This window comes from Lontra canadensis, unplaced genomic scaffold (genome assembly GCF_010015895.1).
Source record: "Lontra canadensis isolate GAN:19392208 unplaced genomic scaffold, GSC_riverotter_1.0 scaffold9, whole genome shotgun sequence".
NCBI classification, from domain to species: domain Eukaryota; kingdom Metazoa; phylum Chordata; class Mammalia; order Carnivora; family Mustelidae; genus Lontra; species Lontra canadensis.
The window spans coordinates 19,063,797-19,080,131 of record NW_022631003.1 but is presented as its reverse complement, the minus strand read 5'-3'; the positions used below and the strand labels follow the sequence as shown (position 1 = coordinate 19,080,131).

General features: G+C 43.5%; 1 protein-coding gene across 3 annotated transcripts in view; it reads right to left on the bottom strand.

Moving 5' to 3' along the window:
* ETV6 (ETS variant transcription factor 6) overlaps positions 1-16,335 on the bottom strand; it is a 229,150-nt gene that overhangs the window by 40,530 nt on the left and 172,285 nt on the right. For all 3 annotated transcript variants that reach the window (XM_032855005.1, XM_032855004.1, XM_032855006.1), the window contains one exon: positions 5,245-5,409. In XM_032855005.1, coding sequence (XP_032710896.1) covers positions 5,245-5,409 — 165 coding nt within the window. The remainder of the gene's footprint in view (positions 1-5,244; positions 5,410-16,335) is intronic.

Sequence of the window (16,335 nt, the reverse complement as noted above, 5' to 3'; positions counted from 1 at the left end):
AAGCGAAGTGCTAAGAAATTAAATTACTTTCTGTAACTGACCTATCTAAGCATTTCTCTGATGTATGTACATTTTTTTCTTCCTTTCCTTTTTTTTTTTTTTTTTTCTCCATTCACAGACAGATGGAGAAGAAAGAGCCAATGCTGGGTACCTCAACCAAGGGTCATGCCTGCTGCAACTCCCACACTCCTCTGTGACCCATCCCCTTAGATTCTGCACCTTGATTCTAAAATAGTCTGTTGACCCAGCCATTCAACCCAGCAAGTGCACCTACCATTGCTTAATAGAAAAGAAAAAGCAAGTTGGTCCAAGGAGGAACTTTAAGAAAATAAAGATCAGTATTTTTCACTCAACCTTGAAAGAAAATTTCAGTATATTTGAAGGTCACAAGCAAAGCATATTTCCAAAAACAAAGATTTTGATGTGTTGGAGAGGGAAGAAATAATTCTCAGAATTACATTCTGGCATGTTAAATGACTGATTTACTTAATAAACCCATCATACATTTTTTTGTTGAACTGAACTGAAGGAACTTTGAAAATAGGCTTATTTCGCATGTTTTGGCAACAACAGATAGTCTAATATGAATTAAATTAAGATAACTTATGGGTTTTGTTGCTGTTGTTCTCATAAAACGTGCACATAAATCCATTCCACCTTGATGTCTTATAATGGATAACTCTAAGTAAGAGTTAATATCAACACTAATTTGTCTGTTCCTTCCTAATTCATGTGTTTTCTCAAGTTTCAAAGTAGTCAAATAATCAAATACCCCTTTGAATTGAAATCATCCCAGGCCATTTAAGGTACTAACTGCTTAGTAGCTCAAAGAGTAGGTAAAATTATCCTGTACACGTAAAATTTTATAAAGTTACAGGTACTTTACATTTATCCTTTAGCTTTGCAAATGTTATGAATTCACCATCTTACATCTTTTAACAGGGAGGATATTCCAAAGACAATATCCCATTTATCTTCAGCCTTAAGATCTTCAGTTTGGAGATAATATAATTACTTAAAGCACATTCTGCATGTTCCCTGCTTTATTATAGAGTTGAAAATGGAGAACTTATATCCTGGAAATGGATGAGATAAGTGCAGTTTGTCAAACTGGCCAAAGAATGTGGAGTTCACAGAGGCTACCATATTTGGACCTAAGACATATTAACATTTCAGGTAATTATAATTCACTGGGTCCCATTCCTTCCTCTCTACATTTGAAATGAGTTGTGTTGAGGAGAATGTTATTTCCATATACAGAGAGCATAATTCTGGGTGAGGCCAGGCAGGAAACAAGGCTGGGAGGAAGCTATAAACATCCATTCACGGTGACGGGGCAACCAGATACTTTTGTTTTATTTCAGCAGCCCCATGACTAGTGCAAAGCTGCTGCTGATTCATCTTGGGCAGTAAAAAAGATTCAAAGAAAGACAGAAAGAACTGGGTGAAGTATAAGTTTTACAGGGCATACAGGTTGAAGGAGATCAAAGTATTTATTCATTACCTATGGGTTAAGAGGTTGTGCTGTTGAACAGAAGCTGAACACTGTTTCATGCTTGAAGCTGGGCTGAACTGTTAAGAGTAGAAGGAAGCTTAGGATCCATATGGTAGAAATTCCATTTTATGGAAGAGGAAAATATGGGCCAATGAAGTATTGTGACCTGTGGAGGAGCCATGTAGAGAACCTGGGCCTCAGGACATCTATGACATCAAATGCTCAACCAGAAAGCCCACATCAGGAAAAATAGTGGCAAATATGCATCTGAGAGCTAAAAAAGATTTTCTATCTATACCTTGTCTCTACCTAAGGAGAATGCCGGCAGGTAGATCATGCCTTCGTTACCCTGCTATGTGGCCACATCATGAGACGGTCTTCTTAACTCTTTCTTGGCTCTGTTTCCAAACCCTCTGACAGCATCCCCCTGTTCTATGGTAAGTTTTCTTGCAGTCACCACTGGCAGGTATCATCTTAAAATTCTGTCCATGGCTTTCTGGTAGATGCCTTAATTAAATCACCTACAGAATACATTTCTCTTACTCCCAGCTCAATGTAATGGGAATAATGCTCCCATCTACTCTTCTCCGCTCTGGCCTGGCTCTGGTCTCAGAATTCCAACTGCAGAACAGAGCATGTCTTTTTGGATGCCGTAGCATCCCTTGGCCAAAATGAGTCTTAGCCCTTTCTCCACATGAGCTCCTCATCTTAGCTCAGCATTCTGGCCCTGAAGTCCTATTATTTTACTCTCATTGATCTTGTTCTGGATTTCAGTGTCTCCAAATTAGGACTGTCGCAAGAACATTCTAACTAGGTCTCCTGTTTTTAGGGACCCTATGTCCACCCCATGCACCGATGGCCAAGGTTTGCTACAAAGGGAGAGCTCCAATTCTATTATTCCCCTGATCAAAACCTTCTGGTGGTTTCCTACTACCTGCAAAATAAAATTCAAACGTCTTGACTTGGGCTTCAGTGGAGCCATGTGTTGGGTAATCATTCAATCAATATTTGTTGAGCACCAACTAGATGCCATGCACTGTGCTAAATGCTGGAGGCAAGTCAGCTTAACAAGACACAGCCCTTGCCCAAATAACTTCCTACTCTAGGAGAGGGACGCAGAACAGAAAGCAACCACATATAACATGGTGTGTGTGTGTTTGAGGAGCCATGCCAGAATTAGGGTATGTTCTGTGATAAAAGAGGAACAGCACCTATCCCAGGCTGGGGTGGGAAGAGGTGGAGGAGAGGAAGGCAGGGGGCAGTCAGGGAAGCAGGGATCAAATCAGGGAAAACTTTCCTGGAAAAGGTCAGCAGAACGTCACATATGAAACGGCAATCAGATAAGCTGGGCAGGGGTGATGAGTGATGACGTACAGTGTTTTAAACAGAGGATCGAGTTTGCATGGCCTTCTCTCTGAACTCCATCTCTACACTAATTGATACAGTTCTTCTTTAACACCTTTACTTACCTCTGCCTTCAGTTGCCTTTCCAGGCTTTCAAAGTCTGGCTCCACCACCACTCCCTGGAGATTTTGTTTGAAAAGCCAGCCAGAAATCACCTCTGCTATCCCTAAACCTCCTTAGCCCATACTTCCATACCTGGAGCATGGAGTTGCTCAGTGTATACTCACCAAGTGAATTTCTGCTGCCTTTTCACTGGGGTCTAAGCACCCCATGACCAGCCTAGCGCACTGACTTCATCTGGCCTCCCGCCTCCTGCCTCTTCCCTTCATCAGATGGACTACCTCACCATCATCCAAATACACTAAGCTGATGCTGCTCCAGGGACCTGGAATGTTCTTCCCCTGACCTCCTCAGTTCTACCCATCTTTCCTACACCACATCAACTCATTCCTTCTTTCATAAGCCCCATCGTAACCTGACCTCTCTTCCCTCTACAGCTTCCTTTTACCTTTAGGTTCAACGTAATCCTCTCTCTCTAATTGGACCGCGGGATCCTGTCCACCTTCCACATGGCCGACTCTGGCAGAGACCTGACAAAATGGCAAGAGATGACTGGGAGGCTATTGCCCATCTTTGCTTCCAACTTTGAGCAGGGAGAATCTGGTTTCTAAAGTAGACAGAGGTCACTAGGGAAAAAAATAAATCAGCAACAAAAAGGAGTACCTGAGATATGTTGGGGGAGGCGGGGAGACTTATAGACTCATAGAGGAAAGCCAGGCGAAGGGCTAAGTCAAATCCTATCAAAATGCATGACCGTGTCTTCCCTTGTTTGCCTTACATGAATGGTTTTTCTGGAACACACTAAAGAGTTAAGAGATTCTTTTCTCCAGAGAGGTGACTTTGCCCCTTTAAGTATACCTTTGTGTTTTCATGAGAACAGACAAAGTAAGTTATTTTTGCTTTAAATTAAAAGGAACTACTTCGTTTCCTTTGAGGTTAGTTTTATTTATGTCTATAGTCGTTCTAGTTTTCTTATTCTGAGACGACAGAAAGAATCAATGATTTGAGACAAAATGTTTCAGGTATGTCTTCCACCATTCCCTGGCAGAACCTCAAAAATGATCTGTTTTTCAGAGATAATAAACTTTGAAGTTTCAATAACATCTTTACTTCTGGGGGAAACTTCCCTTTATCATTTCCTCATATCAACGGTCTGCTGCAATTGGGAAAAGCGGGGGAGATACTGTTCTGTATCCTTATCTCACCCCCTGTGATGGCGATGTTTCCTCGTGACGGTTAGTTTATTAACCTCTGGCAGGCCTCCAGGAGTAAATAAGGGTTGAACGTCGTTGGATCTATGCCAGGAACTCATGCAAGATCTTTGCCCTTTGTCAAGACAAAGAGAGTCTCTGCCAGACAAGTTACATCAAAATGGGCCACAATGAGACTCGAGAGAAGGAGGGTCTGTTGGTACTTGAAGAACTAGCCCCTCGAGGGGCGTAAATCCCAGACCAAAGGTCCACTTTCACATATGGAGTTCCCAAATAACTATCTTCTAAATATCCTAATGTTTAAGAAATGAAATTAGAAAGTATATTTGAAGTCTTACCTAGGTCAGCAATACACTTTGCAGGTACAAAAGCTCTTCACTGAATCGAATCTTCCCATGGAGTCTTAGAGGCCCTTATTTTGACAAAACTACCTAGTTAGATGAGCCTGAGAAGTCTTCCACATGCACTTTGCAGGATTTCTATAAGCTACAAGATGCAACACTTCACACAATCCAGTACTTCAAAGGGTGTCACCTGAAGCCCTTTGAGTTTATTTCTAAGCTTGCCGTAGCTCCTAGGATCTCCACCTCTTCCCCCATCCTTACTTCCTGTTCCCTCATGTCTCTTCTTCCCACTCCATCTACCTTAGCAGGGCTCAAGCCCCTTCCTCTTCTGTCTTTGGTTTTCACTGAGCAGCTCACCACCCAAACTCACTCCTAAGCACCTCTTTCAAACGTTTCAGAATCAGAAGCAACGCAGAGTGAAAGGGCTGGAATGCATTCTTTTCTTGATTTGGTGGCCACAACTAGATCCCTTAAGTCCCAGTGTCTGTAGGTCCTAAGTAGATTTCTTCTCCCAACCTTCAAATTTTCCCCTTGATTTGGAAGTTCTTCCTCTTTTCCCCTCAGACTGACATATCAGCAGGCTCTTTCCTCTATTAAGCTGAGGTCATCGTCTTTGTGTTCCTGGTGGCCTACTGTGGGGATTTCTTGGGCACGGTGAGTGGTAGCAAAGACCAACCAACGGCTAACAGATTGTCCCTGCTGAGCACGTGTCAGGGGTCCAGACTCTCACCTGAATGAGGAGATCGATAGCGAAAGTCCTCTTTGGTCAGCAGCAGGAGAGCTTTGCCATTCATTTCAAACGTGTTGCTGTCAATTGGTCTTAAAGAAAACTCATTTTCAGCCCACTTGAGCCACTGGGCTACGTCATCCCTGCTCCAGTAAACTGGCTGCAAGCCTGTTGGAGAAAGAGCAAGGCAGAGAGAGGGAGGGAGAGAGAAAGAGAGAGAGAGAGAGGAGAAGGTCTTGTCAGTTAGACAGTTGGAATAAAGGGAAAAGCTTTCTGAATGGTTAATAAAATTGAGGGTCCATGTCTGAAGAGCCTTTATGTTCAACTCTGAATCCCAAGTTAAAGCTCAAGATTTATAAGTACCAAAGTGTGGTATCCAATTAACTATTTATTTAGAGGCAAAATAAGACAAATACTTTTTTATGTCTTCAATGGACCCTAGGTCTTGGTGCCAGGTCCTTCCTTGTCCAGCCCCTGAGGCTGTCTTGATCCCAGGGATGCCCTAAAGCTGAGGCTCTTCGGTGGCCTGAAACACGCACGGGACTCAGAGTCATGACAGATGTCAATGTGCTTTGGAGGGGACCTTAGCATCACAGTTGAGCTGATTGTCACCCACTGTCCTTTTGAAGTGAGAATGTTCCAGAGCTGGGCTTGACCTTTGAGAGCTGCCAAATAATGAAGTGTTCCCTGAAACTTCTTCCAGGAAGAATAATTCACTTAGCCTCTGGGAAACTATCAAGCTAGCCTCTGGGAATGAGAGGGCAAAGTGAGGATAAAAGGTCTTCTGCCTTTTCATTCTACTTTTTTGATGTTAGAACTTCCTGGCGGGGGTGGTACTTGGACTCTGAGTAGGACCAGAAGTGGGCCAAAGGGAGGGCTGCAGCTTGGGTTAAGAGGGTAGCTCAGGCTGGATCTTTCTGGATGCCTCTGAGTCTATATTTTTATTTCATTTTGCTGTTATGAGAAATCTTTGATATATCATTCAAGTGTTTTAGAACAGTGGTTCTCAAAGTGTGATCTGGGGACCCCTCAGGGTTCCCAAGACCTTTTCAGGGTGTCTATGAAGTCAAAACTCTTTTCATAACAATATTAAGAGGTTACTGACTTTTTCCCACTCTCATTCATTCATGAGTATATAGTGGAATTTTCTAGAAGCTACATGACGTGATATTGCAGCAGACATGAGAATTTGGCCATTTTCTATGATGCCAGACATTAAAGAGACTTGCAAAAATGTAACACAATGCCACTTTTCTCGCTAATTTTTTTTGTTCTGGAAGATATATTCATAAATATATACTTAATGCTAATATAAGCTTAACTTACTATTTTCAGTAAGTACTTTTTAAATTCTCAGTTTTAATTTCCAATATGGTAAATATAGATAGATAAAACCCATATGAGTGAAGCTCTTTGGGGTCTTCAATAATTCTTAAGAACTGAAAGCAGTCCTGAGACCAAATGATAACAGACGTGTTGGAAGAAGCTAGAAGCTCAACAGAGCTTCAATCTTTAAAACTATATTGCATGAATTAATAGTTCAAGTACAGTGGAGTCAGGGTTTGCTAAGAGGAGATTCGGTCTCCCCAGTAAGTTACTTAAACTTGCTAAGGAGACTCGAGTGTGCTGTCAAAGAGCCCTTCAGCTGGATCCTGGAAAGAGTCACCTTTTCATCCTTAAGCATCACAAAGAACTGTCTGGTCTACTTGGATGGGCTGCTTTTCCTCCCTGGTAGACAAGGGAACGAACAGTTCAGATCTCTTGGAGAAGGTCCAGGGCCTCTGGGCATGACTATTGGCTCTGTCTTCCAGGTGACTGCTCCCCTGCAAAGTCTAGTTTTGAAGAATGGCAGCTGGTTTCCTTGAGCTCTGGGGAAGTCCTTTCTAAAGCAGGCTATCGTGTAGGGCACCAGGAAAGAACTATGGGTGCTGGGCTCATTAGAGAAGGGCATTTAAGAGTTCTTCTTGTTTTGCACATTTAATAGTTTTACATGAGAAAAAAAATGTGGCATCATAAAATAAGAACATGTAGCATGCTCCTGCTCTATGATCTTGAGACTAAAAGACAGCCACTAACGAGTTCAAGGTTTTGTTTCTGCCTCTTAACTGTGCCAAGAAGTAATGCCTATTCAAATGGTCCTTGGATATAAAAGGTGTCCCCACTCTTTCCAATGACCTTGAAAATATATCTGGAATTGCAGTGAAATGGGAGTGGGCCTGAGGATGGTTCTGCAAGATCTCAACTTCTGAACCAGTAAATATCCTTAATGTTTACTTCCTATCATCAGTGGTGTCACCTTTGAACAGGAACAGCACAGTGATTAGTGACTTGTTACTACAACTTTCCCCTTCCCCTCCTTCACACAAACAGCATGGGTACAACCAGATACTGGGAGCCAAGTGTGAGGTTCCAGTGAAGCTTGGCCTAGGAAGGAGCCTGGTCGTAGGTGGGCCACAGAGCAGAAGACGCTCAGTCAGAAACAGGAAAAACGATGGGGTAGCTTATTGGAAGTGTGAACGCCAGAGCAAATACAGAACCGAATCCCACTCAGGAGGGGAAATGAGAGTAAAATGCTGAAGTGTCTGTAGAGATTCACTGAACCGGAGGGAGGCGGGTGAGAAGGGGGTGGGGGACACAAGTAGTAATTTGAGGTTCTTTATATTCTATGGAAGAAAATACTCATGAGTAATCTTTTCCCTAAATACAAGAAGAGTCACACACTCCAAACACCCCTGCTGGTGAAGGGCGACAGTTTCTCTTTTCACTTCCCATTAATGTCTCCCACAGGCCAGTCCCTGAAGCCAACGCTGCGGAAACCCCCTCCCAGGGAAGCGACCGGAGTGCTGCTCTGGGCCGTGTGCAAAAGGGACCCATCGAGTCACCGTCAGTCCGGGGAATACCAAGGCAATCCTAGCAGGTTTACAAAAGTGACCCCAACAAACCTAGCTACCTGCTCAAGGCCTGCCAGGACACTGATCAGAGTCACTACTCTTCCTTTAGCATAAAGAGAAGGTAGACACATTCGCCAAGCTTCTGGAAAGAGGCTTGATAAACTACGGTGTTCAAAGTCAAGTTCTACGGCTGTTTCCTCTTTAATTCACTAGAACGACTGAGGAAAAAGAAGCCCCTTTTCCTCAAACCTAATAACTCTTAAGGTCTTGGACTTATAGCATCTAAATGGAACAGAGCCTTGGACCCAGAGGCAACTCTGTCTAATTAGGACCATTTAATTTGCTTAATAGTCATTTATTAAGCACATCTATCATCTAGCACTCTTGGAGGCACTTTATAAATATAAGTTCATTTAACTGCATTGCTCACAGCAATCCCACGAGATAGGGGTTTGGATCAGGGAACTCAGGCTCAGAGTATTGAAGGGATTTGCCCAAGGTCATAGGGTCAGGGTAACAAGAGGGGCTGAGATTCGAACCCAGGCAGTCTGGTTTCAGAGTCTCTGCTCTTATCCCTCACGTTTTGCTTGCGCACGCATTTCCCACCCGGAGTCAGAATTCAGATTGATTTCCAGTATCTATTAGGGATTCAGAGAAGACTGAGTCAACTGAAACCTCCTCATCCCAGACTTTGATCCTGGGAGGCCTTCTCCAGTTACCAACAGACTAAAAATAGACCAAAAAAAAAAATTGTATATCTCTGGAGAAGTAGATTGATAAATGGGAAAAGGAGGGAGGTGTAGGTGGCCCTCTGCTTTGAACACATCCAGGAATAACGTGCTGCCCTCACTGGCTACTCGTGGCTCACTGGCACTGGTCTTGAGACTTGACGTGGCTCACTGCGCCTAACCCACCAGAAGCCGCACAGGCAAGGTGAAGGAGAACTCTCACATAGAACTGCCCTTACGGTTTTTTCTTGCGGCGTTAACTCAACAAAGCTGAATCATACTGATATTACTTATCATTAGTAAAAGGAAGAGAGAGACCCTTTTCCTGTACCTCTGTCACACTACTCCCTGTGCACATTATAAACCCATGAGAGCCATACTAAGACCTGCATTTTTTTTTTTAGATTTTATTTATTTATTTGATAGACAGAGATCACAAGTAGGCAGAAAGGCAGGCGGGGGTGGGGGGAGCAGGCTCCCTGGTGAGCAGAGAGCCCAATGCGGGGGCTCAATCCCAGGACCCTGGGATCATGACCTGAGCCGAAGGTTGAGGCTTTAACCCACTGAGCCACCCAGGCGCCCCAAGACCTGCATTTTTAATGTCATTCATTTCAGAGCATATTTGAGAAGAACTTTGTAGAGAAGAAATGAACTGCTGTGATTAAGAAAATTCCTAAGAATTCTACTGCATTTTTTTTTTTCTAAGTAGGTCAAGTGAAGTTCATGGTGTCATACCTTTTAGTGACACCCAGGCCCTAAATTTCCTTCTAATAGTTCTTCGATTCCATGGTCAGAGGAGCAGCCACTTTCATCAGCACATTGTTAGCCCAATTTCAAGCTCTCCAAGTTACATTTAGACTAATGATGGAAAATGCACGGGGAGTCTGGAAGTTGGATTTAACCCCCACAGCTTCCATTAGTTAACAGCTGATTTGGGCCAGTTTCTCTCTGGCTCAGTGGCTTCCTCTGTAAAATGAGGGGCTCAGAGTACACGATCTCTGTTGCTTTCTGGGTTAACATAGTCAACACCCTCCCATGGCATCTGACTCCGAAAAACCAAAGAATACAAACAGCTAGGACCTTTTTTCTACCGAACTACTCCCTCCTCACGATGACGACCCTGAGATTTTGAAACTTCCTGAATGATCTTCTGAGTCTCGGGAAACAGATTAAGTTATTTTAAGTAGAGTGTGGTGCTTAAGAGTGTTTTCTTCTATTACGGTTCTTGGAAAAGTTCTAAACCGGCTCAGGCAATAATAAACATGACATTTTGACTAGGTGCTTTCACATGTATGACTTCACGTGATTCTCACAAAAGCTCCGTGAAATCTATCATGTTCTCATTTCAGTTTAACAGAGGAGGAAACAGGGCTCGGAGTCATGAGGCGATGGCACCGGTTTGAATGAAATTCAGTTCAAGCTCTTCTGCTATAGAATGCATTCATCAAAAACACCCTTTGTCCCAAACTCTGTGTGTAAACAGGATTTTGATGCTGATTCTGTGGTTGATAGGACAGAACTGTAAAAGAGGAGACGAACCCTGGGGGAGGATCTAGCTCAACTGCCACCCATCTTTATGAAGCCGGGAAAAATTAAGAGGCTGAACCACGATGAAGCTGGCCCAGGTTCTGTTTCCAGCTTCTCCATGCTGTGTCATAACTAGATTCAGTGACACAGAACAATTTCTGTAACCCTTGACATGAATAGGAAAAGTTATCACTTCCTTGCTTAGTCATCTCGCCTTCAGATTAAATGTCCTAAACTGGTCTAAACATAACCTCTCTGCTATAGTTTTTAGACCCTCTCCGACCCGCCCACCTCCACCACCCAGCAGATTTAGCTCCCTCCCTTAAACATAGTACCGGGAGCTGGACCAGAACCCTCTTTCCCCAGGCGATATGCTTCTATTGATAACAGTACTACCAGTTTTTGGGCACTTAGTCTGAATATTTTCTACAAAGATTCTTATTCTCACATTATAAATGAGCAAAAAATGCGGCACACATCACTGGGCATGGTGGCACTAGGATCCAAACCCACATGGTCTGGCTTCATAGTCCCAGCTCTTCAAACCCTGCCATACCACTTCTCAAGGACCTCATAACCATAGCAAATCCTTACAAGAGCTTACTGTGTCCAGGCACTGGTCCCAGTGCTCTCTGTACAGAACTCACTGAATCCCGACAGCAATAATGTAGAATAGAAACAATCACTATCCCCATCTACAAAGGAGAAAACTGGAGCTCAGGGAACTGAACTGACTTGGCCAAAGTCACACAGCGAAGAAACGGACAAGCCAGCTGTCCGTATATTATTAACCACCTACCTCTCTGTCTATCTGGTATTTTGGCAGGACATCAAATTAAAGTCCTGACTTAAAAAAGAGCCAGAGAACAGTTTCAGTGGTTGCGTGAATTTCCACGGCGGATATGCAGGCAGGCACTGAGAACCAAAGCACTAGTTCCCAGCTGTGTGAGCTCAGACAAGTTATTCAACCTCTCTGTCTCTCACTTGCCTCAACTGAAAAATGGGGACAAATTCCAACCCTTGAGTAGGTACCACTGAATCATAGACAATGTGCTTATCAAATGTGAAGAGGCCACAAACTTAGTAGAGAATAAGATTATACAAATGATAATACGAAACACATAGGATGCTATGTGGAATATGGCAAGCATCTAATACATACTAGCCTCTCTGAACTACTGTTTTCATTTTTGCTCGCCCTTCTCGGCACATACATAGCTGGTGTTTGGAACCCAACCGTACGAATGCACGTTCATCAATAGTAGATTTCATCTTGTTACTTGTACCATCATTCCAGCATGCTGTCGTCTCTCCAGACTTGGTTCTATTTCTAGTAACAACCACACTTCACAGCTTCACGTCATCTGCAGCTTTGATATGTGTCTCACCTCAACAGGTTGCTGACAAAATGCTGAGGAGGTATGGGCTGGGATGGGAGCACTCCGGGGACCTACCAGCCACCTCCTTGCAGACAGACACTCATCAAGTTATTGGCATCCAAATTATTGGCACAAGTGTTCAATGATCAATCCATGTACACACTCTGGTAGCTGGATTACATTCTGTCAGCTCCGCCGAATAGACACCATCTAAAATTCAATGAAATGCTTTCTTCGTGTCCATAAATATGTAACTGCAGCCTCACTGGAGAGGCTAGAGGGGGAAGAGAAGGCGCGGGTGCTTGGCTCTGAACGGACAACTTTTTCCTAAGTGCTCACAACATGTATGTTTCAAAATCTGTCCTGAATTTCATCTGGAAGTCAGACCCTGCTAGCTGTTTTTAGTAGGCGCCTACACCCTCTTTTCCGTTTCGATTCTGAATGATCAGGTGAACAGTGGCTCAGATTCTTTCTTTCAATACCTCTTCGGTTTCCTACAACCCTCAGGGGTCACCGTAGTGGCCTGCAGTGAGCTCGGCCTTGTAAGCCCTGCATTCTCCTATGTCATTTGTCCGGGCCAAGAGTCTTGAATTTATTTAGAACAACTTAGATTCACTTTTACATCAATTCTCCCATCTTGGGCTTTAATTCCCTTATGTCAGTGTTTGCCATTCTTGTTTCAGTCTGACAATCATCCTCCTTGATGGGAGAGAAAGAAGAAAGAGAAGTCGAACAGTTTGGTTTTCTCTTTGCCCCTTGTCAATGTCACTCCATCCGCCCCAATCAGCGTGCTGATACTGTGCTTATTGTTTTTTTTTTTTTTTAAGATTTATTTATTTATTTGAGAGAGAGCAAGGGAGAAAGAATAGAGGGGAGGGACAGAGGGAGAGAGAGAATCTCAAGCAGGCTCCCCGCTGAGCACAATGCTTGCTGCGGGGCTCAGTCCCACGACCCCGAGATCACAACCTGAGCTGAAGCCAAGAGTCAGATGCTTAACCAACTGAGCCACCTGGCCGCCCCGATGCCATCCTTATGCTTAAACCACCCATGACATTCCTTGTTTCCTCAAGGAGCTTCCATGGTGAATTTTTAGCTCACTTAGTTTTAGCCTTTTAAGTCTAAATGGCTCTTGTACGTTTTCCTTTTCAGTGAGTTTTTCTTCCATCTAGTATATACATCCTTTTAAAATTTGAGCTTAGCAGGCTGGTACACACAAAAGAGCGGGAAGACAAACTGGCTTCATCTTTCTGACAAACAATTTGGTGGTAATGTAAGAGCCGTATAAGTGTTAACCTCTGAGAATCTACCTTAAAAATTTAGAATACAGAGAAATTGTTCATGCAAAAAGATGTTCACTGAAGTATTCTTTTTACTAGTAAGAAACTGGGTACATCAGTAAGGACTAGTTAAGCAAACCACAGACAACGTCTCTGATAGAAAATTAGGCGGCCAATCACTGAATATTTTTAAAGAGTATCTGTTTGTACGGAAGAATACCAGATAGCACGTGTGTGTTTGTACGATAATCTCAAACAAGGCACAGAAAAATATCACCAGGAAACATCAAAATATTAATGGCCAACGGTTACGCCATAGAATCACAGACGATGCTTACTATCTCCTTTTCATATTTTATTTCCCAATTCTTTATATTAAGCCTGCATTACTTTTTTAAAAAACCTATTTAAAATTTGAGCTTCCCAGAGAATGTCCCCAATACAGCCTCATCAGCTCCTTTAGCTGCCTTCCTCCTCTCTTGTCCCAGTAAGTACAGCTCATGTCAGAAGTTCATTTTTTCTTTTCTTTTTTTTTTTTTAAAGATTTATTTCCTTACTTGAGAGAGAGAATCTCAAGCAGACTCCCTGCTGAGCATGGAGCCCAGTGTGGGACTTGATTTCCCAACCTGGAGATCACGACCTGAGCCGAAATCAAGAGTCGGGTGCTTAACCAACTGAGCCACCCAGGTGCCCCAGAAGTTCACTCTCAAAGGCACCCTGACTCTCCGACTTGTGTGTGAGCACTGTCGATCGGGACACCACAGCTACCTCTCCTCTAAATGTCTGAAGGCACGTGTCTGAAAGATCATGTCTTACATTTCTCTTTTCCAATTCTAAGATGACGTTTTCCTTCTCAGCAGAAGTTCTCATCATTTCTACTCTGCCAACTGATTCTTCCTTATTTGCCAGACCTGAGGCCAAATTCCAAGTGTTCCTCATCATTTCTTCTACCTTCTGGAGATAGAACTGCTGATTGTTAGATGCACCTGTTAAGAGTTAAAATGTTCATGCATGGAGCTGATGGGACAGCTCAGTGCTTCTCACATCACACCTGGCATGCAGTGGTCCCCCAGTGATGGCAGATCGTACAGAGATCCCCAACCTACCTCTGGGCCAGCTGCACAGCCTGTGACTGCTACCCCTCCCCCACCTGACACCATTCTCATCAGGCAGGCTACTCTAGCTCTGAGAAACTCTTTGCTATCACCATCCGTGGCCACATCCGTGGCATCCCACATCTATTCTGTGAGGGAGTTAAGGCTGCCACAGCTGTACTTGCTGATGGAATTGAAGCTCAGAGAGATAGAGGGACTTTATCAAGGTCACAATGGGCATAGGAACAGAACTCCAGCCCCAGGTCTTCCGTATTAAACCAGTGAGCTTTGTCTGGGTTGAAGGATGCGATAATGGATATAAAAATCTCTTGCAAAAAAAAAAAAAAATCCCTCTGCAACGCACAGTAACAGTGCAAGGGCAGTAGGGATAATCAGTCATAAACTCAACTTCTCGTGGCAGATTTGATTTAGCCATAGATCCAGAACTTTGAGCAGTGCCCAGAGGGCCCCCTCTACCCTCTGCAAAGGGAGTTGTGGCAGGTAGGGTTTACCTTAGGATAAACCCTCCAAAGTAAAACCAAGAATCATCAGAGCCCTTCAAGCTGCTTCTCAGAGCACTTTCCAGGAGCCTCTTCTGACTCCCTTCCCTCCCCGACAGCCAGTCCTCCAGGCTTCTACACTGGTCTTCATCTTGGAGGTAACTCCGAAAAGCCCAGCATTCTCAATTCTCTGGGTCTGCCTTTAACCTTGGAGTTGCCATTTGATCAAAATGCTTTCAGCACACAAATTCTGTCACTAGGGAATTAGAAGTTCCAAAACATTTCCTATTTTTGTCCTCAAGGTTACCCTGTTTCTCAGCACTGAGTATTTAAATAGAGGTTAGAAGGTTCTACTTACATCTTTTGGCCCAAATCCCAAAAGCAAGAATACTATAGGTTCACGTTTAGATCCAAAGTCATAGTCAATTCCCTTGAAAATACTTTTCTTATAGACTTCATTTGTGGATTTTTTTTTTTTTGCTTTCACTCAGTTTTATCCACAAAAGGGTTTTATCAGCAGACCTGTTGACAGCAAAACTGGCCCAGAGCCTGCCACTCATCCTCACAAACATGACTTAGGAGTCCTTCCCATTTCTGCTGTTGGGCAGCAAGCCCAATGTGGTGAGAGGCATGTAATATTTTAGATTAAAACTTGGGTTTTGGACTGAGTCCTGAGTTCAAATACTGGTCCTGCCACCTACTAGCTCAGTGGTTTTAGGTAAGTTATACCTCTGAACCTGTTTCCCCAGATGTACAATGAGACCAAGAATAGTACTTATCTCCTTTGGCAAGTTTAAGAAAGAAATGAGAGAACCCATATAAAGACTGGTCTGTTACACTCCAAGTGCATTTAGAGAGGTTGAGTAGGACAGATACTGGATAGCAGATAAGCTGTACTTTGCCACACCTGTCCAGGAGACCGAAGTGTTTTCTGCAGCCCACTGGGGCTTCAGAAACTGGAGCAAGGGTTCTCGCAGGCTGTGTGAAGGCTCTGGCAGGAGGTATGGGGCCAGGACAGGGCTTTGAGGAGGGGGCACTGGCATCATCAGTGTGCATCGTGGGTTGGGAGGATGGTTCAGGAGGAGATGACAGAAGGGGCTGGAACAGATGAGAGACTGGAGGAAGAAAGCCCATTTACGTCCTGGACTATGGTGAGGCAAGTGAAGCACTCATTTTGGGTGCACAGTTTAAGGTAGTGCCCCAAACTTAGTAAGCAAAAAAAAAAAACAACAAAAAAAAAACAACATATATTTTGGGGAAAATAATAAGTATTTTAATGCATTATTGAAAAAATCAGAATGAATGCAAAAAAATCACAATGAACAAAATATCGACATTTTAACTAAAGTTCTATTGAAAACAGATGATTGAGCATGTAGTGTCAATAGAGAGGGGCACAGATTAGAGCCGTACTTCTTATGTTTCAGAGATAACGGACCCCTTTGAGAATTCAGTGAGAGCTACGGACCCTCTTTTTTTTTTTTTTTAAGATTTTATTTATTTATTTGACAGAGAGAGAGATCACAAGTAGGCAGAGAGGCAGGCAGAGAGACAGAGAGAGAGAGAAGGAAACAGGCTCCCTGCTGAGCAGAGAGCCTGATGCGGGACTCGATCCCAGGACCCCGAGATCATGACCTGAGCCGAAGGCAGAGGCTTTAACCCACTAAGCCACCCAGGCGCCCACGGACCCTCTTTTGA